The sequence below is a fragment of the Pteropus alecto genome, unplaced genomic scaffold, assembly GCF_000325575.1.
Source record: "Pteropus alecto unplaced genomic scaffold, ASM32557v1 scaffold161, whole genome shotgun sequence".
Taxonomy (NCBI): Eukaryota; Metazoa; Chordata; class Mammalia; order Chiroptera; family Pteropodidae; genus Pteropus; species Pteropus alecto.
This window is the reverse complement of record NW_006432943.1, coordinates 3,775,276-3,796,795: the sequence shown is the minus strand read 5'-3', so window position 1 is coordinate 3,796,795 and position 21,520 is coordinate 3,775,276. Positions and strand designations below refer to the sequence as shown.

Sequence of the window (21,520 nt, the reverse complement as noted above, 5' to 3'; positions counted from 1 at the left end):
ACAATATAGGGCATAATGGGAAAACTAAGTGTTTAAAGAAAATCAGAAGTATATCAGTAGGGTAAGAGGATTCTCTTGCAAAAAAGAAAGCTGTCAGTCTGAACTCTTCATTTTCCATCTTTTAGATCAAGAATGAGTTTTTACTGAGCTTAAACAAGGCTTTTCTGTTAAGTATTCTGAAAAATTTGCCGGATTACACTGTATGCTTCTAAATCTGCTGAACGATACTTACTGGAATGCCACAGGAGAACAAGCAAAATTGAATGGCTTCTTTATTTTTTTCTAGGGCAGGTGAAATTTGAATAATGTATTATGAAGACAGATAAACACTTCAGTCCTACCATTTAAAAAAAGACCACAATAACTTTCTTGTATATTTTCATTTGGGAGTGCACTTTAAGTTGAACTTAGACTTGGGTCTTCTGAAATATTAAAAAAATTCTAATTATGTAGCCAAACCTTTGTACCAGTCAGGGAAGCACACTAAAAAAATACAGTTTTGTTCCACTCGATCTATTAACTATGTTTTAACCATACCATGCCTCAGGACTGTTAGTGGAAAATGAAAAATTTTCTGCCAGCTTCTTTCTCCTCTTTTTGCTCTTGTTCACTCTCTTGTAATAGTATTTAAGAAAATGTCATGGTCCAGAGGCTTGTAACAAAGAGGCCGAAAGGGGAAGGAGAAAGCATGGATCAGTGGATTTCAGATCACAAAGCTGGGCTGAGGGCCGGTTCTGGTTAGTACTGATCAGAAGAGGTGGGTATTCTGGCACAGATGACCCTTTGATAGCGCATGCAGATGCTTTATGAATTGGAGCCCATGCTTATTACATTTAGTGGGCCCTCTTTGCAGGGAATAAGATTGCTTATCTTCAGGTCCTTTTTGCACACCTCGTGGTGGTATGGAAACATTTGAAAACCTGCAGCTTATGTTGCTGGCTTATACGCTTCATAAATCAGGTGACCCTACCCAGAACCTTTCCCTGTCTACACCATTCTCTCTGTAGAACGTTTTCTCTGGCCTTCTCCAGGTGACTCCTCTGCATCCATGGTGGTTCTTGGATTCTTTGTTCTTAGGATCCCTTTATACTCTTAAAAATTACTGAAGAACCAAAGAGCTTTTCTTTATGTGCACTAAATCCATTCAATAGTTACTTATTAGAAATTAAAACAAATTTAGAAATATTAATTGACTTTAAGCAATAAATCCCCTTTATTAACTAACATAAATAAGATGTTTTTACAAATAAATTTTTTTGTTTGTTTTGGAGAACATGGTTAGAAGAGTGGCATTGTTTTACTTTTTTGCACACTTCTTCAATGTCTGGGTATTAAAGACAGCTAGATTGTCTTATTTGCGTTGGGTCTCATGATATCATGCATCAGTAGCCTCTGGAAAACACTTCATTGTTCGGTCCTGAAGGGATGAAAGTGAAAAAGGCAAATAACATTTTCATAGTCTTATGAAAGTAGATTGACCTCAAGGTTCCCCTAAAAGAATCTGTTTCTACTCATTGAGTTTAGAGATCAAGTATTGTTACTGCTCTCAGTTATATCTTGAGCTCTTAGCAAGGGCCTGCCCTGTACTGGACATTCAGGAAATATTTGAATAAGTAAATGAGTGACTGAATTTGAATAAACAGACCTCACATTTAACTTAAAATGTAGGTCCTCCTCTGAAATGTGTACTTGGGGTCTACACTCACAACATATATTTTGTTATTTTGGACTCTGGTTATTCCTAAGACTGTTGGAGAGCCATTAGACCCTGGATTCACACAGCAGTCTACTCATACTCTTCTGGTCTTACCCATTGTACTGCATTATAATTATTTGTTAACCTCCCACCACCACCCCTACTAGATTCTTAAGCTATTGAGAATAGGGACTGTGACTTATTTATCTTTTCAGTCCCCTTTTCCATGCCCCACTCAGTGTTTAGAATATCTTGTTTTAGAGTAGACACTAAAAAAATGTTGAAAAGATGCATACTATTGCAAGTAAATGTAAAAATTTTGACCTAAAAGAAATCATGTTTCCATTGCATAGATTACTGACCTATTATTTTATTTCTGAATTGTTTTACATATTTTCTTCTAGGGTATTCTATAGGTAGACTGATTACCAAGAATGAATCATGGCGTTCAGGTGTGTTTTTAAAAACATTTGCATGGACACCATTCTTTCAGCAGATATTGAGTTATGTACATGTGCCAAGTACTGTGGTGTGCATTGGAGATACAACTCTGAACAACCTATACTTGATCCCTGCCCTCAAGGACCTATAGTCTAGCAGTCTAGTTCAGGAGTCCACAGACTTTTTCTGTTAAGCTCTGAATAGTAAATGTTTAGACTTTGCAGGCCATAATCAGTGTGCCATTGTAGCCGTAGACACTATGTAAACCTGAGTGTGGCTGTGTTCCAGTAAAACTTTATTTACAAAAACAAGAGGTAGAACAGATTTGGCCTGGGGGTTATAGTTTGCTCTTTCTTGATGTAGTTCATTTATTGCTTGGTCTCTGTCACTGTCTCACTCATATATCTATAGCTGAAATTTTCCGTGGCTTATTTGCTACAATTAGCTTAGGTGACATTGTTGAAGAACTTGATCTCTCACGAATGACTAAAGCTAATTCCTGTTTTTTCTTTTACAACTTTTATCCAGGACATTTTATTTCCTTATATCAAAGAAAATGTTAAAGAGTATCTGCAGACACACTGGGAAGAAGAGGAATGCCAGCAGGATGTCAGTCTTTTGAGGAAACAGGTTGGGACATTTCTCTCCCATTGCTTCCACATTCCCAAGAGTCTTAGAAATGAAGATGCCTAGAGACTTAGACTACGCTCTGAGCAAATTGTAAAATAAGTGCTCTGGATTCACAGGACATAGAAATTGCAGTGACTTGCCTGCTTTGGAATTTACAGTACATAATTAAATGGCCAGACCATGGCAGTTTATTGTCTCTACAATTGCCTCTTTCTGGAGCTATTTTAATTGTGTAAAGATATCATATATTTATACAACTGAGCCCTTTCTGGGTGGAACACAAAGGTTTTGTGCCCTCTTTTCATGTTTTTCATTAATGTTTCCAAGTGACAGCACCTCATCATCTTAGTCTCTACTCTCCTGCCTTCTGGCACAAGCCCCTGCTGACTCATGCACGTGCTCCTGGACCCTCACGTCCACATATTGCCCCCACACTACCTCTTATCTCAGCTCACATTTGGCTCAGCCCTCATACCAGCCTTAGTTTCATGTGCTCTGTTCTCTGTTCTCCCCAGTTTTCAGTCTCTTTTTTTTCTTCCACATGGGTTCTGTGGACCTCCTATTCTGTTGTTTTTCTTATTTGCTTTAGTCGCAAACTTCTTACATGCACAGAGCTAACTTTCTGGCAGTTATTTTCTAATTAGTTTTCTAAATTTTCTACATTGAACAATGTAGAATGCTCTCTGAATTTTTTAATGTTAGGAATTAGGATTAGAAATATAGTTACATCCTTTGGGGCATGGGATATTTGGGTTTGTTGAATTTTTTTAGGGAACTCATGGTTAGTGTAAACTACTCTCCTCCTTGCCTTTTTCTTTGTCTCAACTCTTCTTGAAACATGTTCATGTATTCCCTCATCGTAGGATATAAATCATTGAGTCTATAAATCTTTAGAGCTTGGATTTGAATAAACTGACAGTATGCATTGTCACAGGGTCATTGTTGCAAATAGCTGCTTTTGTAAGATGTGGGAGATGGCAGGAGACTGAATATAAACTAATCCTAGACATTACTTCACTAGCTTCTTTTCATTGAATTCCAGGCATAAAATAATTTGAGGTTTTCGTTGTTTTTCCCTCAGTTATAATACAGAGAAAATGATCAGATTTAATTGAAGTCCTAGTTTGTTGATCCTAATAAATGAATCAGCAAACCAGGTCTTACTATATCATTTTGTCATTCATCATGTACTCCCTCTCCTCTCACATACATCATGCCTTAGTTAAATCTCAGCTTTAGCAATATAGGAAAGGTAATGTAAATTTATTAATTATAATCCCATTTTTTTAAAGAATCATTCAAATCAGCCCCAAAGTGTAGGATACTTTAATTTATAACAGAGCTCTGTTTAATGATAGTTGGAGAAAGTTAGTCTGCTTGGTTTTCAGGTCTCATTTTAAGTGTTCTTTTTAAAAAATATGTAAGAAACAAACTTCATGTTGTTTGTGACTTGAAGGCTGAAGAGGACTCCCACCTGGATGGGGCTGTTCCAATCCCTGCTGCATCTGGGAATGGGGCGGATGACCTGCATCAGATGATCCAGGCTGTGGTAGATAACGTATGCTGGCAGATGTCTCTGGACCGAAAGACCATGGCATTGAAACAGCTGCAGGGCCACATGTGGAGAGCAGCATTCACAGCTGGACGCATGAAAGGAGAGTATGTAGCTGTTCAGGTGACTCTGAACGTGAACATTTCACTAGCTTCAAAACCAAATTCATTTTCCACTAGTCCTCCTCGAATGTTGTATGATCAGTAAAATAGATAAGATCAACATTTCATTTATTCGAACAAGTGACTGTTTTGTTTTTTCAAAGCTGGGATAAAGCATTTCACTTAGCTGAATTTCCCAAACCTGATGTTTGGCTTTGTGAGATGGTTGAAGGACTTTATATCCCAATTTTAAAACAGCTTCCTAGAAAATGATGACTTCCTTGAACTGAGTCATATTTGACCCTTTGCATACAGGTGATAACACTGTTGGGCTTCTTCCTGGGACCATTAGATTACCTCCTTTCTGATCTGTTAGAGAAGTAAGAACGCTATGAAATTATGCACCCTGTCACTTTGCAGGTACTTAGAGCATCAGCAGTGCCACTCTATTCTTTACTATTTGAGCAACTTCTACAGACCCTTTGAGTCTTGGTTGCTGAAGGAGACTCATGAGTTCTGTGTTGCTAAGAAATTCTTGGTAGGACACTGTCATTAAGGATTTTCGGCCATTGCCTGATGTAAATCCTAAGATCCAAGACCTATTTCTAGCTGTCTATATATATATATTTTTTTCCCCGTAAATGAGATCTCATTCCTTATTAATGTACTTTTCAAGGGGTTTCTACCTTTTAAAGGCTGCATTGGAATTTCAGGATGGACCAATAGTGTGGGAATATCAGCTAGATCACTTTATAAAACATTCCAAAGAATGGAGCCGGGAGACTATGCTCGAAGTACTTGGCCATTCCTTCTCTTAGTGTTGGTTCCTTAATCATAAAACCAGGACTTGAAATAAGTTATCTTGGGCTTCTCAACCTCGCTTTGGAGCAAAAACAATCTGCATATTCAACATGGAAAAGCCCTGTCTCCATGAGTGCAAAGCAACACACAAAGTAACTCATAATTTGTGTGCTGTTTTTGATCTAGTGGATCTCTTTCTTTCAGTTTGTGCAACGTATTAAACAGTTTTACCTAGTAGAGGACTTCTCAACGTTTTTCAGTTAATCTTTTAAAGATGATTGGCTCCACATCTCAAGTTCCTTGTGCTTCTCTTTTCACCCATCTCCTGTGATATTTCCACTACTGAATGTAGAAGATAACGTAGAACTGGTAATCAAGACTGAGCATCAGGAATCAGACAACTAGAAACTGTTTGCTGATTAGCAAGTGTGAGATGGTACAAGTCTCTTAGCTGATTTGTTACATAATTTTTTTTCTGTATAGTAAAACTTTAGGTTTTCTTCGTTCTCAAGAAATATAATTGTTTTCTAGGTAATCAATGATTAATAGCGTTGAGCCCCCAAACATTTTTTCTTTTAATTGTGTGGGTGTAGATCTTTCTAAAAACATTTCCATGCTTTCTTAAGGCACACTGGGCATAATTTAACCTTTTTTTTGTCATGAATTACATCAAAGATTACATAATAGTACAATATGGTCATTTGCCTTTTTGGGTTCCTTGGGAATTTAAAAAATCACTTTCTTATTTCATCCCTTTATTTGGGATCACTTTTGTCTATCATTAGTAGAGCCGTCAAAAACTGTTTGCCCCACATAAATTGTTGCTTTTAAACTTTGATCTGAGAACTCCAGTGACACATGTACTAGACCTACAGAGGTTCACAGTCTCATGGAGTTGCTTCTTGTGGAGACCATTTGAGCACAAATAGAGAAACTCGTGGCAGCTGTTTTGACTGGTTTTCATCTGGCTGGGTTACGTGTTCCTGCATTTTAACTTGGTAGTCTTCCCTCTAGGGTTTTTGAAGATGTAGTTCCAGCAGTCAGGAAGTGGAGAGAGGCTGGAATGAAGGTGTATGTCTATTCTTCAGGGAGCGTAGAGGCACAGAAACTATTATTTGGGCATTCTACAGAGGGAGATATTCTTGAGGTAGGTTACCTGATTACTATCTTTTTCGACACTATCAAAGCATGAAATAATGAATGTTAAAGGAATATACCATAGTTATAAGCTAAATCAGCATTCAGATCATTGCATATATTTTATATATTCTAAGCACACTGTAAAGGGAAATGGAAAAACAGCGGAGGTGGGGCACAATATAGGCAAGGGTGAAATATTTCTGTGGTACCAATCTTTGCATCAAAGGTTCTTAAACTTTGTTATGCGTAAGGATCACCTGGGGAGTTTATTAAAAATGTAGATACCTGGGCCCTGCTTCCTAGTAGCAAATCTGAATAGTCAGGTCTAAGTCATTCTGATGACAATAGTACTAGAACCACATATAAAATACAAGTAACAAGATATGAGCTAACTTGTAAATCGGCTTATCTTGCCAATATTAGAAAATTGTCAACCCAAAGGAAACTAATGGCATGCTGCTTTGGTTGTTTGAAGTAGCAGGTAAATGTAAAATAGTGACAGGCTACTATTCCCCCCAAAATAACAAGACTTTTTGAATGCAGCAGAGTACAAGGTGAATTGTTAATTTCTGGTATTTTAGAGAGAGACAGATTTTATTTTAGCAGAACCTGTATTATGTAAGAGAACTGGGGACGTTATTAAACAGTGATAAGTTAAGGCCACTTGTTATGTTTCTTGTACATGAAAAAATTGCTGCTAACCCCTCTGTCCTCCCATCCCTATGCCCTCTGGAAGACAGGGTGTTCATTGGCAGGAAGGAATACATTTAGGGCTTCAAAAACTCAATACAGGCTGAACTTAGTCACATACAACAGTTCACTGAGCCAGCTGTTATTTAAAATAAATATTTATCGAGTCTCTACCATGTACAGAGAACATTTGGGCTTTGGAGAGTGTACTATTCTCATTTTAGTACTTTCCTGCTTCTCATCTTAGTTCTAAATCACATATTAAATAAGTAATAAAGTCTTCCAATTACTGGTAACTGTTGTCCTCTGAATACAGATGTAAGCTTCTTTTTTGCTCTCCGTTGTAACAGACAATAAGGTGAATACAGGTATGATTATTACCTACTGAATTAAATAATAGAAACTTTATTCTCTAGTTATTGAGGCAGATTTGAGAAAAAGAATATACAAGACCAGTCTTTTTAAAAGTTAAAAATATCATATTAATATTACCTTAATTTGTCTTTGAATGATTATTAGGCTTGCTTTTAGTTTGCAAAAAGTTCTGAAAATATTACAGAGATCACATTGTAAAAGCTGATCCTTAATGTGTACTTATTTTAATCACTGTTGTATAAATTATCAAGTTATTCATTTGACCCTAATTCTAAGACAGCAAGGGTATATATACTAGCTCTTGGGTAGAATTTCAAAATGTTTTAATCAGAAAATGAAAGTTTCTTAAAAGGAAAGTAACAACTTACTAATTAGGCAGGTTAGAGAAATCCTTTCATTCTTGGATTAAAAGGACAATGTTCAGAACCTTTCAGCAGGCATGAAACTTTCAGTCCAATAAGTAGTTTGACTGCAAATAGTGTTTCAAGGATAGAAAGTAGGACATGTATATTTAAAAGGTTTTGGTTATAAAATTAATGCTAATGAAAGAAAAGTAGATTATAAAATGATCTTAATATATGTTGAATTGGTAGTTTTCCTCAAATATTTATTGCTATAAAATCTTTACATTTACTGTTTGTAGCCTCCATAAAGTTCTCTATTAAACAGTGGGTGAAGTCACTATAATTGTCATATTTTCAAAGATAAGGGGTGAGAGAAAAAGGGGTCCAGGTTGCAGGTGTGTTTGTAATGTCATACTTTCTCCTTCTCTGTATTCAGCTTATTGACGGTCACTTTGATACCAAGATTGGGTACAAAGTGGAGAGTGAGAGTTATCGAAAGATTGCAAACAGCATCGGGTGCTCAACCAACAACATCTTGTTTCTGACGGACGTTACTCTAGGTGAGTGATCAGACTTCTTACTCCAGATGAGAGCTGAGCCTGGCACTGCAAACATGTTGTGTCTTTAAAGAAAGTTTTTGTGTGGATCCTTGAAAAATAAAACCATTTTATAAAAAGAAATAGTGAACAGCCAACCCACCTCCCTCTCCATTTTTCCATCTTTGGGGGTTGTGTGTGGGGAAGTGGCTTTGGAAAAACAAATTATTCTCATTTTAACTCTTTATCCACGGTTCCTGACCCAGCCCTTTGCACACACACACACACACAGATGAAATGGGAAAATAACAAAGGATGACTTAAGGGGTATCATTGTGGAGAGGAGCATGCAGGCAAGAATATGAGGGTAGGTCCATGGCTAGCTAAGGACAATAAAGTCACAGACCTGCATCAAATGTATTTTAACAGCAGCAAGATACAGAGATTGAGAGAGTGAGAGAGAGAGATTGAGATTCATATATACAATGGAATATTACTCAGCCATTAAAAAGGTGAAATCCTACCATTTGCAACAACATGGATGGACCTAGAGGTTATTATGTTGAGCGAAATAAGTCAGATAGAAAAAGATAAATACTATTTGATTTCACTAATATGCAGAATCTAAGGAACAAAAAGAACAAACTAATCAAAAACAGACTCACAAATATAGTGGACATTTTGGGGACAGACAGAGGGGAGGAGGATTAGGAGGCTGGGAGAATTGGGTGAAGGGTTGAAGAAGTACAAATTAGTAATTGATAGATGGTCACGGAGATGGGGAGCATGGCATAGGGAATGCAGTTAGCATTAATATGATGGCTATGTGGAGGGCCAGGGGGGAGAGGGAGCAGTTGCGGGGATCATTTTATGAACTATATAGATGTCTAACCAATGTATTGTATACTTGAAACTAATTTAAGTAAATAAATTTTAAAAAAGAGTAGTTTTGATCAAATGTAAAACACTCAAGTGCCTGGGTAAGAATGTAAATTCTCTGGAGAATTACAGGGGGAAATGTTAGTGAATGAAGAAACAAGCAGTGGCAGGCGAAGAGGGTGCTGGGTAAAAGTGGTCTCTGTTATTCTTACCTGAAAGCCTCTGGTTGATGAGGCTGTCTCACATTGCCCTACCTGGCCCTGGCTTTTGATTGCATGGTTAGTCTCCTTATTGATGTGCATCTCTCAGGGGGCCTACTTTTGGTATGTTTTTGTAATTGCACCTGTATTTGAGGGTAGTTCTATACATTTGTGTTTCTTCCACTTTTCTTGGATTGTAAGTTTCACCTTCCATTTACCCCTAGAACAGGGCTTTGTGTACTGTGCAGCTGCTCCAACATACTTTGTGCCAAAGGGCTGGGCAAGGGTGTTGAGGCAAAAGAGACAGGGGGCAGGGAGTGCTCTCTTGCCTAGTTTACTCCATGTGGCTCCTGGGCCCCTTGGAGGCAGCTTTAGCATCTATCGGAGTTACTTCTCTCTCCAGCCCTTCTGGCTGTTGTCACAGAACTAGAGTCACCCCTACTCACTAGGACTTTCAGATATGGGGCTTAAGGGCAAATCCAGGCTGCTGGAAAAGGCATCTTACCTGTGGTAGTACATAGAAGTACTATATTTTTTCTACCGTCAGCCCTTGAGCTTTTGTCTCATGTTAGGCAAGAGTTGTAGGTATATAAGCTCGTACTGATTTGCTAAGCAGTTTTGAATAAAACCTTAACCAGCATAGATCATCTAATGCCTTCAAGAAGTTATACATTTTCCAGAGAAAGAGGGGTGAAACAGACTTAATTTCACCTACATACAGTAGATGTTCAGTAATTGTTAATATATTTATTAAATTTCAGGAGTTGGTGAAACTAACCTGGAATTTTTGATCTAAGTAGATAGTATTTAGTGGGGTTCGGCCCCTGTCCTTCAAGTTCTGGCTTGGCTCAATTTGAGTCCAAGGGTTTCTACAAACTGGCGTCTCAGTTTTTCTACATCTTGGAAAGCTTTACATTTACTGAAGATGAGACAGACAGATGCATGGACACACTGCTTCAAGGTTCATTGTGTAACTAGATAGCCAGGCCACTTAAATAAATGTACCATCATCAAACATTAGCCTTAACAACACACATTTGCCTAGCCTCTACTTTGAACTGTAAATTTACTGTAAATGTTTGCCTATTGTATTTCTGTGTAGAAGCCTCTTACTGATTCAAAGCTACAATATACCCTCTTCCTAGAATGGCTTTTGAGGGTTTAGAGTGATGAGGTGAGGAGGGTACTTTAATGTCTACGTAAGTCAGGAGTGTACCAACAGTTTCTGTGAGAAGTGATAATTTTGCTCCTTATGAAAAGGAGACAGGCCTTGTTCTGGTGAGTTTGTCTGGTTTAATCTGAATTGCTTTTCTTTGACCATTCGCATAAAGGGAGCTATTAGAGATGAAAATCTGTGGTTTGCTCTATATTTCATTTCCTTAGCATTTCGTATTTTGAATGGTAAGTTTCTGCAGGCTTAGAATTACAGATCTGTTTTGTGTCTGGAGCTCCCCACAAAGCCAACCTGTCTGAGCATTTTGTGAGACCCAGATCCTTGCTGTATCTCTCCCTTTTTGGTTACTATTAATAATTATATCCACCCTAAGGCCACTTACAGTTTCTTCATAGTCTTGTCTTGAGCCACATTTTTTTTCTAGTCGCCATCAGAATATATCTATAATTTCAGGTCTTTTTCACGTAAGCCATTTCCTTAGGTTACAGTCCCAGAAGTTATTCCTATTCTTTTTAGAGATTAGAGATAATCTCCAAGTTGGCCTCATAATAAATTTGGCTCCCTCAGAGCCCTCCACAAAGAAGTTTTATTCCTGCCCCTCATCTTCTGCCAGTCCTACATCCAGCAGTAGAGCTAGAACTGGTCTTATCAGTAGCTGACTGTTTGCCTTGTTCTTGTTTTTTATCTCTGATCCTGTGTTTTGGTACCATAAGCCCAGACTTCCATTGCCAAGGCAGAGTGGAAGACTAAGTGATACCTATATAATACCCAAGTATAAAAGAGAGAACTGAATGACTTTTTTCTTTTGGAGGAAAGGACGGTGGTCCAGGGTTTTAAGCCAACAAATATTAATTAAATGTTTCAGTATTATACAAATAGAGCAAAAAGATGCTTAGGGACAAATCTTGGCCTTTGGTGATCTTAGTGAGAGGCTGAATGCATAACAGTCACTAGCTAGTGTCAAGTCCCACTCATGGGACGAGTGACTCAGTTTGATGGAGATCCTGGATTGCTAGTTAAGAGGAAAGATTTGCATGAGGCAGTCATGCTGGGAACCAGGGTGGAGAAATGGAAGCCAGCTAGCTGCCTCTTCGCTGGAATGAATGGCATCTGTAGAGTTTGTCTGAGGAAGGGGTTGTTTTGCACTTTTTTTGCTCTGAGACTGTCAAAGCCCTTTCAAAGGAAGAGCAGAAGATAGACATTTGAGGAGGTGGGTATGAGGAAGAGACAGCTCCGCTCCACTTACTCTCTCTGGAAACTCCTTATCTCTGAGCACTGCTGCCCTTAAATGAATTCATTCAGATGCTGCAACTGCTTTCCAAAAGTTGAGACACTACTGAGGTTTCTTACACCAAATCTAAATTCCATAGAATGTGTTTCAAGTTCTTCCCCAGTTTCTATCTGTCCAAGTATGCCCTACCTCTGACCTGTATCCTGCCTCCCATACTCACTTGCTCCATTCTTGCAATATTTTCATATGTATTTTATGTTTGCTTAGACTGCCTCTTCTCTTGCCAATTTTCTTTCCTTGAAATTTTTAAAAATCAAATCTCACCCGCTGTCCAGGAGTCTTTTATTAAATAGCGGATCCTAATTCAGTAATTTTACATTGGGGACCTGAGATTCTGCATTTTTAACAAGCTTCCAGGTGATTTCCACACTGCTGGTCCATAGACCACACTCAGAGTAGTGGTACTCTGTGGTAGGTTTTGACAAACTTGTTCTGTAAAGGGCCAGACAGTAAATACTTTAGTCTCTGTCACAACTATTCAGCTCTGTACTTATAGTGCCAAAGCAGCTACAGATAATACACAGAGGAATAGGCGTGGCTGTGTTCCAATAAAATTGTATTTACAGAAACAAGTGGCGGGCCATCATTTGCTGACTCTTTGGAGCACAGACCACAGAGTCAGACTGACAGTTTCAAACTTTAGTTCTACTGCTTGCTAGCTCTGAGTTTCCATATTCATAGAATAGAGATAATAATACTACCTCAGGGTTGTTGTGAAGATTTAGATGCAAACAGGAGCTCCATGAAGGCAGAAGTTTAGTTCTCTTCCTTGAACAGTACCTGGCATATAGTAGGTGCTAAATTAATATAAAATATTAGCTGTTAGCTTTCAAATGGAAACAGTGGAGAGAGGAATGTAGCCCAAGACATTTTAGAGATATTCCCTAAGATAACCTAGCTTACCTGCTTTCATTTTCCTAGTCCTATTTTTACTTCTACGTACCATGCAGTCACTGATCTTAAGGCACTCACAGTCTAATGAGGAGAGAGACAACAAGTAATAGAGTGTCAGTTCATATTGTTGTGATATAGCTAAATACAGGCTGTTAAAGTAGCACACAGGGTGCTCTAGTACATGGTAGTGGTTTGGGAAGATACTTGAGCTGAATCCCAAAGAGTAGGAATTTTCCAGGCAAAAAAGATAGGCAGTCTAGCCAAGGATTGTGACATGTTTGGGCTCTGGATATGAGAGCAGGTATTTTGTCCTGAGTAGATCCTAGGATTCCATTTGTCCCATATCTCCTTAATTGGTATTATTCTTGACAACCTGCCTATTGGGAAATAGCTCATTTCTCTCTCAGACTCATGGACGGGAATGAAGGAAAGTTGTGGACAGAGCATGTCTCTGTCTTGCATTTATAAATACTTAATAAAGTTCAGATACCTAAGATATACTGTCATTCTAGTCTGTCAGGTACAATTATGTATTTACATTTTTTATAACAAAAATTAAAAGCTATGAAAGAGAGAATAATATAATCAACACTCACGTGCCCACCTTCCAGCTTCAACAATGACCAAATCCGGGCCAGACTTGTTTCTTACGTTCCCACATGATTACTTTGAAGCAAACCTCAGACATCGTCTTTTGACATTTCTGATACATGTTTTGGTTTTCAGAGGCCAGTGCTGCTGAGGAAGCGGACGTGCATGTGGCTGTGGTGGTGAGACCCGGCAATGCGGGACTAACAGATGATGAGAAGACTTATTACAGCCTCATCACATCCTTTAGTGAACTGTACCTGCCTTCTTCAACCTAGAGGAGGATTTCTAAGGAAGCCCCAACTGTCTTCACAGAGCTGTCCCTGTAGTCTAGTTTTATTCTAATGGTAAAGTAATTTACTTAAAAAATATACATAAACACACATGTATGTATGCAAGTATATAAATGTGTGTTCAGATTACCTTTCACAGGCACATAAGTGGGAAAAAATCTCAGTTCAGTGAAAAGGAAACTTATTTAAAGATGCTTTATATGTAGAAATTGTTTGAAACCATAGCTCTAACCCATATTGCAGGTAAAATGTAATTGATAGAAGAAACTACAATACAGGTCAACTGTATTATGTTTATCAAGTTTTGTACCAAAATGGAAAGGTAGGTTCGAGATGTTATTCAGAAGCCTTGTTATTTTAAAAACTGGAAGTATTCCAAAGACTTACTCCTAATAATAATTCATCCCCACTTTTCATTGTAAGTTAGAAGATTACAGCAGTTGAATTTCAAAATACTAGCTTCCCTACATACAAAAGACAAAGCTATTTCTGCTCCAAAAGAGAGCAAAATTGGGAAAGGAGCTTATTTGTTACTTAAAAAATTTGCTGATCATCGTGGCACCCTCAGCAAGCAGTTGCCTTACCAGTAAAAAAGGTGTACTGATATAACAGTAGATATATCAGTGTAGTTCTTAACATCTTAACATTTTTAACGAAACAGTCCGAATCCTGCCATTTATTATCATTATAGATTTTATAGTTACCTTTCTAACTCCTTAGCACAGTTTGAGAATATATGTTCATTGCTATTTACTGTTTAAAAAAGGTTTACTGATAGCAGTTTATAAGACCCAGAAGACCCCTAATATGTACTATTTTCCTCTGAAATGGCTGTGAGAAATGTAAATTTTATTTATCCTGGTTAAATTCTAATGGGATGTTATGTTAATTTCATGTTATGATTAATAAAAACATTTTCTTCACTCATTTTGTGTGGGTCCCTCAACTATACCACATAACTGCCGTAATCAAAAGAAAAACTGTAGAAATTGAAAAAGTAAGAATTTTATTTTAGTTTTTGCCTTAATCATTGTGTATGTTTTAATGGAATGCCATTGGAAAACCATGGACTATTATTTGAGTTCTATATACATTGCTTATTGGTTTTTTTCATCTGGATAGTAAACATTCAGGATATGAGTGGGGTTTTTTAGGTTTGGGGGACTCTTACACTTGAGGTATATAAGATAATGCTTCAGGGAGGCAATTCTTCTAATCAAGAAAAACTCATGAATCCTGGGGGAATTTTGAGAATGCTTTGAACAAGGAATAGGAAGTAGCCTTGCAAATATGAGAGGACAGGGAATATAAAAGATTTTTTTTTGTTGATAATTATCTTCTAATAGCTAATTAAGAAATCTAAGGGCTATGAAAATCCAGAAGAGTAGTAAGAAGGAAATTAAATAAATCTTGGAAAGGGAAGTAATTTATAAATGATGGTGAAGCCACAGATTGTAATAAAAGGTTGAACTCCATATAATTTCTGAAAAAGCTCATGAGAAGATAACAGAAAAGGGTGTCTCTTAATGATAGTCAAGGGATAATTGGAAAAGTAAGGAAGAAATGAGAGAAAAATTATGCACCAAGGTCTAGATTGGAAAGGAAAAGGAGCGTGCTCATGGTCCAGCCAGCGAGAATTGAGGTGGAGAGGTGTCTTAGTCCCTTCAGGCTACTATAACAAAATATCAGAGATCAGGTAGATTGTAAACAAAATTTTATTTCTTACAGTTCTGAAGGCTGAGAAGTCCAAGATCATGGTACTGGCAAATTCAGTGTCTGGGCACTAATCCTATTCATGAGGGTTCTGCCAAGCCTTCCCACTTTCAAATACGTTACCTTGAGGGTTAGATTTCAATATGTGCAGTTGTGGGGGACACAAACATTCAGTCTATACAACAAGACATTTACAGTCCATGATAAAAAGGGTACCAGAAAAACTAGTTAATTATTTTGAGTAGTTGAGGACAAATAGATTTTAATAAAGAGAAAGTTGCAATATCATTCAGTTTGTCAAAGAGGGGTGCAAAAGTGAGGGAAAAGGTGAGCATAATATTTCTTAGATTCTAAGAAACTCACAGTGTGATAGAAAAGGATCTTAGGAGCAACTTGAGGTGTAAAGTAGACTGGTCGTGAAGGAGGAAAATGCCTAGAAAGTGGGTAGTGAGCTAGGAAGTAAATCCAATAAATTCATGGTCCTTAGGAAAGGAGGAGAAATCTCATCTCTGGAATTTCTAAAAAGAGAACAAAGGCACTAAGGTTTTTTCAATATCCTGTTAGCAGAGAATACAGGGAACGAATGTCTCTTGACGTTGTGGCCCTTTTAATTCCTGTTTGTTAATCTAAAACTACCTCAGTTGTGCTCTTTCCCACAATGGCGCTGATTTTCAATCTTGGGTCAAAATCCAAGTTGGTTTCTTAGAAGAGAAGCCTCAGACACTTTTAATCTTATTAGCAATTCTGGAGTTGCAGGGCTTCCTCTTTGGCTTTCTGGAAGGCTGGCCTTAGTTGCTAAGCCTACTGGTCTCCAGTTCAGAGTTGCAGAAGTAAAGGTTGAGAGCCACTGGTCCCTATTGCCAATGCAGGTGCACAGTAGCCTTTGTCCAGCAGATGGTGCTATTTCTCCAGCGACCTCATCAAGTGTGAGGCCACCAGATACAGCAGATGGAGCTAAGAGGTAGCATTAAGAGAAAAATGAATTTAATTTATCCTTAAAGGGCAATAGCATATTGCAAGGATCAAGAGTAGTTTGGGGAAAAATGGCCATAATCCTGAGTGCAATCTACCCACTAATATTTCGCTTCCCCCTTTGCCCCTGAGTCCCATTTTAAAAAGTAGGTGATTTTTGGATAGACAGTTTTTTTTAGCTGCAGTGTTAATAAAAAGGACTTGTTTTCAGGTTTTAAAAATTCTAATCAGAGCATGAAGGTGAATTAATATGTGCCAAAACAATTTATTACCCATGCCCAGATGGTAAAATGCTATTATTTTTAACCTAATTTAAGAATAATTTGTAGTTTTTGCTAACACAATGGAATAATTCTAACAGAAGTAGAATTTACCTTCCTTTCAGATTTAAACCAAACCATTCATTCAAATATTGACTAAACTCTATAATGTGCCCGGGATCTGCTGTAAGGGGCACAGTCCCTCCGCACTTTTATGGTACACACATTCTTAGAGGAGGCAGCCAATAAATAGTGACAAACAACAAAAAGTTAGCAATAAGTGCTATATTGAGAAGATAGAGTGGCTTTTTACAGTGGGGTGCTAAGAAGGTAACATCTAAACAACATGAAAATGTAAGAAATTAGAAGGAAGAGAATTTTATGAAGATGGAACAGCATATTGTAAAGATCTAGGTCAAAGCTTGAACTATTCTAGGAATTGAGAGGAGGCCAATGGCTGGATGCTGTCAGAGAAGTGGGCAGACGCCAGAGCGTTAGAGCATGGTACCACAGTAGAGTTTGAGTTGTATTCTAAGTATGGTGGGAAGCCACTGGAGAATTTTGAACAGAAGATGACATAATGTGATTTACATTAAGAGAATCTCTCTTTGGAGAATGGGTTATAGGCAGGTAAGAGTAGATGCAGGAACACCAGTTAGGTATATCAGGGTTGAGTGCCAAGTCAGAAACAAGTTGAGGTATTTTATTCAGAAAGGGGTTTAAAAACAAGGAATGAGACATTTACAAAGTTAATGGCAAGGACTGGAGTAGTATTTGGGGGGACTGCTGCTGGACTGTGGAATTGAAGGGTACCCATACTAGTTGAAATCCAGAGTTCAGGAAGCCTGCCACCCCTGGCACTACTACTTAATCCAGGAAGCTAGGCAGACACCGGAATGTGGAGTCCAACCATTACAGCTTCCTCTAAACACTTGCACTCTCTGACCTTGCTTCTCAACACCAATACCCGTGGGAAGATTGCCTCCCTTGCTTCTCTTTATAAACTTTATACTAGTGCATTTAATTGGCAGTATCTAATTCCAACCCAGATCTCTACATGGGAGGGTCTCTGGGACAAGGTTTTAGGTTTCTAACTTCTTCAATTAGCAGATAAAATGGTTCTTGAGGGAGCCAATCTACTCAATCTAAGAAGGCTATTGCAGTTATGAAAGTAAAGAATGGTGGTGGCCTGCCTTAAGATGGCAGTATTGGAAACACATGGAAGCGGACACATTCAGAATATGCTTTAGAGGTGACAATAGCAGCACTTATTTATTGATTGGGTTCAGAAGGGTTAACTCCTAGATTTTGTTGCTTGAGCAAATGGATAGGTGGTGCCACTGGAAAAACAGTGATACCACTGACATAGTGTGTAAAGGGTGAAATTGCCAATGTACACGCCAGTATAGACATGACCAAAATGCAGTTGTATTTAAGTCTAGAATTCAGGGCCTAGATTTGGGAGTTCATTGGTCTAGCGGTGCTATTAAAAGCCGTGGGATGTTTTCACATAAGAAGAGTCTGTTGATAGCTTAGACAGAGCCCTCGGTCCAACATTAGAGATTAAGCTAAGGAGAGAAGCCAGCAAAGGAGATGGAGAAGGAAAACTGGGAGGGTGGCAGGAGATCCAAATGAAGAGAGTGCTCAAATGTGTCAAGTGCTGATGAGAATTTTTTATATATAGAATCCTACAGCACCTGGTATTCCTAGGTGGTCTCCCATCCAAGTACTAATGAGGCCTGACCCTGCTTAGCTTCCAGGATCAGATGAGATCAGGCACGTTCAGGGTGGCATGGCCATAGACTCACTGATAAGAATTTAAGTTGAGAATAGCAGTGGCCCTTGGATTAAACAAGTGCAATCTCAGTGGAGTGGTGGGAACAAAAGTAAGATTACTTTGAATCTGAGGTCTAGCTAAAGGTTTATCGATTTTGTTGATCTTTTCAAAAAACCAGCTTCTGGTTTTTTTTGATTCTCTATTCTATTTATCTTCACATTATTTCCTTCCTTTTGCTTGCTTTGGGTTTAGTTTCCTCTTCTTTTTATAGTTCCTTAAGGTGAAAGCTTATTGCTTTGAGATCTTTTTTAATGTAGTTATCTATAGCTCCAAATTTCCCTCTGAGCACTGCTTTCACTGCATCCCATAGACTTTGGTATCTCGCGCTTTTGTTTTCATTCATCTCAAAGTATTTTCTAATTTCCCTTGTGATTTCTTCTTTGATCCATTGGTTATTTAAGAGTGTGTTGTTTTGTTTCCACATATTTGTAAATTTCCTTCTGTTATTGATTTCTAAATTCATTTTGTTGTACTTGGAGAACATATTTTGTATGACTTTGATCTTTTAAAATTACTGAGACTTGTTTTGTGTCCTAACATATGGTCTATTTTGGAGAATGATCTTTGCGTACTGGAAAATGTATATTCTGCTGTTGTTGGGTGGAATGTCCTATAGATGTTCGCTAGGTCTAGTTGATTTGTAGTGTTGAGTATTTTGTTTCCTTGTTGATCTTCTAGTTGTTTTATCCGTTATTGAATGTGGAGTATTGAATTCTCCATCGATTATTGTTGAACTATTTCTCTCTTTGATTCTGTCTGTTTTCACTTCATTTATTTTGCTGCTCTGTTTTAGGTGTATACATGTTTATAATTCTTATGTCTTTTTGATGGATCAACCCTTTAACATTATAATGAATGTCCGTCTTTGTGTCTTTTAACAGTTTTTTGTCTAAAAGTGTATTTTGTCTAATATTAGTAGAGCCACTCCAGCCCTTTTGGTTATTATTTACATGGCATATCTTTTTTCATCCTTTTACTTTCAACCTAATTTTGTCTTTGAATCTAAAATGTGTCTTGTATACACAGCGTGTAGTGGATTATGATTTTAAATCCATTCTGCCAGTCTCTTTTAACTGAAGAGTTTACTCCACTGCATTTAATGTAATTACTGATAAGGACTTCCTTCTGTCATTTTGCTACTGGCTACACACTTGCAACTAGCAAGTGAATAAGTTCCGGAGATCTGATGCACAGCATAGTGAATATAGTCAACAATATTGTATTATGTACTTCAAAACTGATTTTTATATCTTTTTTTTTGTTCAGTCCTCTGTTACTGCTTTCTTTTGTGTTAAATATATATTTTCTAGTATACCATTTTAATGCTTTTGTTCCTTATTTTAGTATGTATTCCTGAGTTATTTTCCTAGTGGTTACTCTGGGAATTATAAATTAACATCTTAATTTATAACAGTCTAGTTCTAATTAATACTACCTTAGTTTTAATAGGCTATAAAACTTTGATCTCCCTACTTATATTGTCATAAATTACATTTTTATACATTGTATGCCAATTGACATAGATTTATAATTATTGCTTTATGTAGTTGTCTTTTAAATCAGATTGGAGGGAAAAAAAGGAGTTATAAACAATACATATATTTATATTTTCTTTTACTATTTATCTGTTATATTAGTTTCCTAGGTTTACAGAGTACTACCAACTGGGTAGGTTAAAGCAACAGAAATTTATTCTCTCATAGTTCTGGATGCCAGGTCTGAAATCAAGGTGTAAGCAGAGTTGGTTCTTTCTGGAGGCATTGAAGGGGAATCTATTCCAAGCCTCTTAGCTTCTGGTGACAGCTGACAATCCTTAATGTTATTTGGCTTGTAAAGGCATTACTTCAATCTCTACCTCCATCTTCGCATGGCAATATCCTTGTATATCTGTGTCTTCACATGGCTGTCTTCTGAGAGGCATATAAGTAGTATTAGGTTTGGGGCCTAGCCTACTCTAGCACCCCTCATCTTACCTAATTCCATCTACGATGATTCTATTTCCAAATAAAGTCTCATTCTGAGATTCTGGGTGAGAGCTTATGACAGCTCCAATCAAAGAAGGGCAACAGAGGTGATGCTTTGTGACTTTCCAGGCTTCGTTACGAAAAGGATATGGCTTCTACATCCTCTTTTGGGATCTGGGTGTTGGACACTTGCTCTGGGAAAGCCATCTACCATGCTGTGAGGGAGCCCAAATTAGCCCAGGTGGAGAGGAACTGAGGCCCCAAACTGAAGGTTAGCCTCACTCTCCAGATATATGAATAAACTAGCCTTCAGATGCCTCCAGCCTCCAGGCCTCAAGTCTTGCAGCTAAGACCTCAGATGCGGAACAGAAATAAGTTTTCTCCACCAGGCCCTGTCTGAATTCCTGACCCATAGAATCTGTGAGCATAGTAGTTTTATGCCACTATATTTTGTGGTAATTTGTTAGGTAGCCACAGTAACTGGAACAGTCACCAAGCAAATCAAACGGTACCAAGCAGTGGATAGACTTTTTACCCCTCTCAGCACAGCTAGGCTTTTTTGGGGCCTGTGCTGGACTTTGCAGTTAAGAGCATCAAGATTGTCTATTCTCCCCATCCCTCCGAACAGTCTTCCTAGATTTTGCAAGTGTCCCATTTTCCCAATGACCCAGGCTTCCTCAGAATATCTGATTTCCCTTCCTTATATAGCCAACAAGTGACATCCATTGTCTTTTTCATAGTGCCTCACTAACTCATTCTTCCCATTCCTAACAGCCTGTGCTTGAACTTCAGGAGTTCATTATTATCTACAGAATAAAATGCAATGGAGTAGAAAAAGTTTACCAAAAATAGGCATAGTGCTTTCAGGTTTCATAGTAGAAAGGGGTAAAACTTAAAGCTTTCCAAGGACAAGTAATGATAATATTAATAGATATGATGTGGAAGTCCACTGTATTTTGAGAAAGATATCTCCCTCCTACTAGGGCAATGCAAACAGCAAGTCACTGGCTAGTCTCAGGATTATATCTAGTCCCTGAATCGACTTTGCTCTGTGTTTAGTCAAAGCTCTTTTCTTTCCTCCTCTTAACTATACCCCTGGCTACAAATCTAAATTTGGTTTACAAAAATTCAGAAGTATTAGAAGTTATT

The 21,520-nt window shown here is 37.9% G+C and overlaps 1 protein-coding gene and 1 pseudogene across 6 annotated transcripts in view; one reads left to right on the top strand and one right to left on the bottom strand.

Annotated features, from left to right (window-relative positions):
• Positions 1-14,552, top strand: part of ENOPH1 (enolase-phosphatase 1) — a 28,282-nt gene extending 13,730 nt beyond the window's left edge. For 5 of the 6 annotated variants that reach the window (XM_025043849.1, XM_006907605.3, XM_006907604.3 and 2 more), the window contains 5 exons: positions 2,666-2,767; positions 4,224-4,426; positions 6,236-6,368; positions 8,207-8,330; positions 13,471-14,552. In XM_025043849.1, the coding sequence (XP_024899617.1) occupies positions 4,302-4,426; positions 6,236-6,368; positions 8,207-8,330; positions 13,471-13,610 (522 nt within the window). In that variant the 5' untranslated portion in view covers positions 2,666-2,767; positions 4,224-4,301 and the 3' untranslated portion in view covers positions 13,611-14,552. Of the gene's footprint in view, positions 1-2,100; positions 2,149-2,665; positions 2,768-4,223; positions 4,427-6,235; positions 6,369-8,206; positions 8,331-13,470 lie in introns of all 6 variants that reach the window. The other variant, XM_025043850.1, reaches the window with a different exon arrangement.
• A 3,703-nt stretch (positions 14,553-18,255) lies between these two features.
• LOC112476332 lies at positions 18,256-18,374 on the bottom strand (annotated as a pseudogene).
• Positions 18,375-21,520: the final 3,146 nt, after the last annotated feature.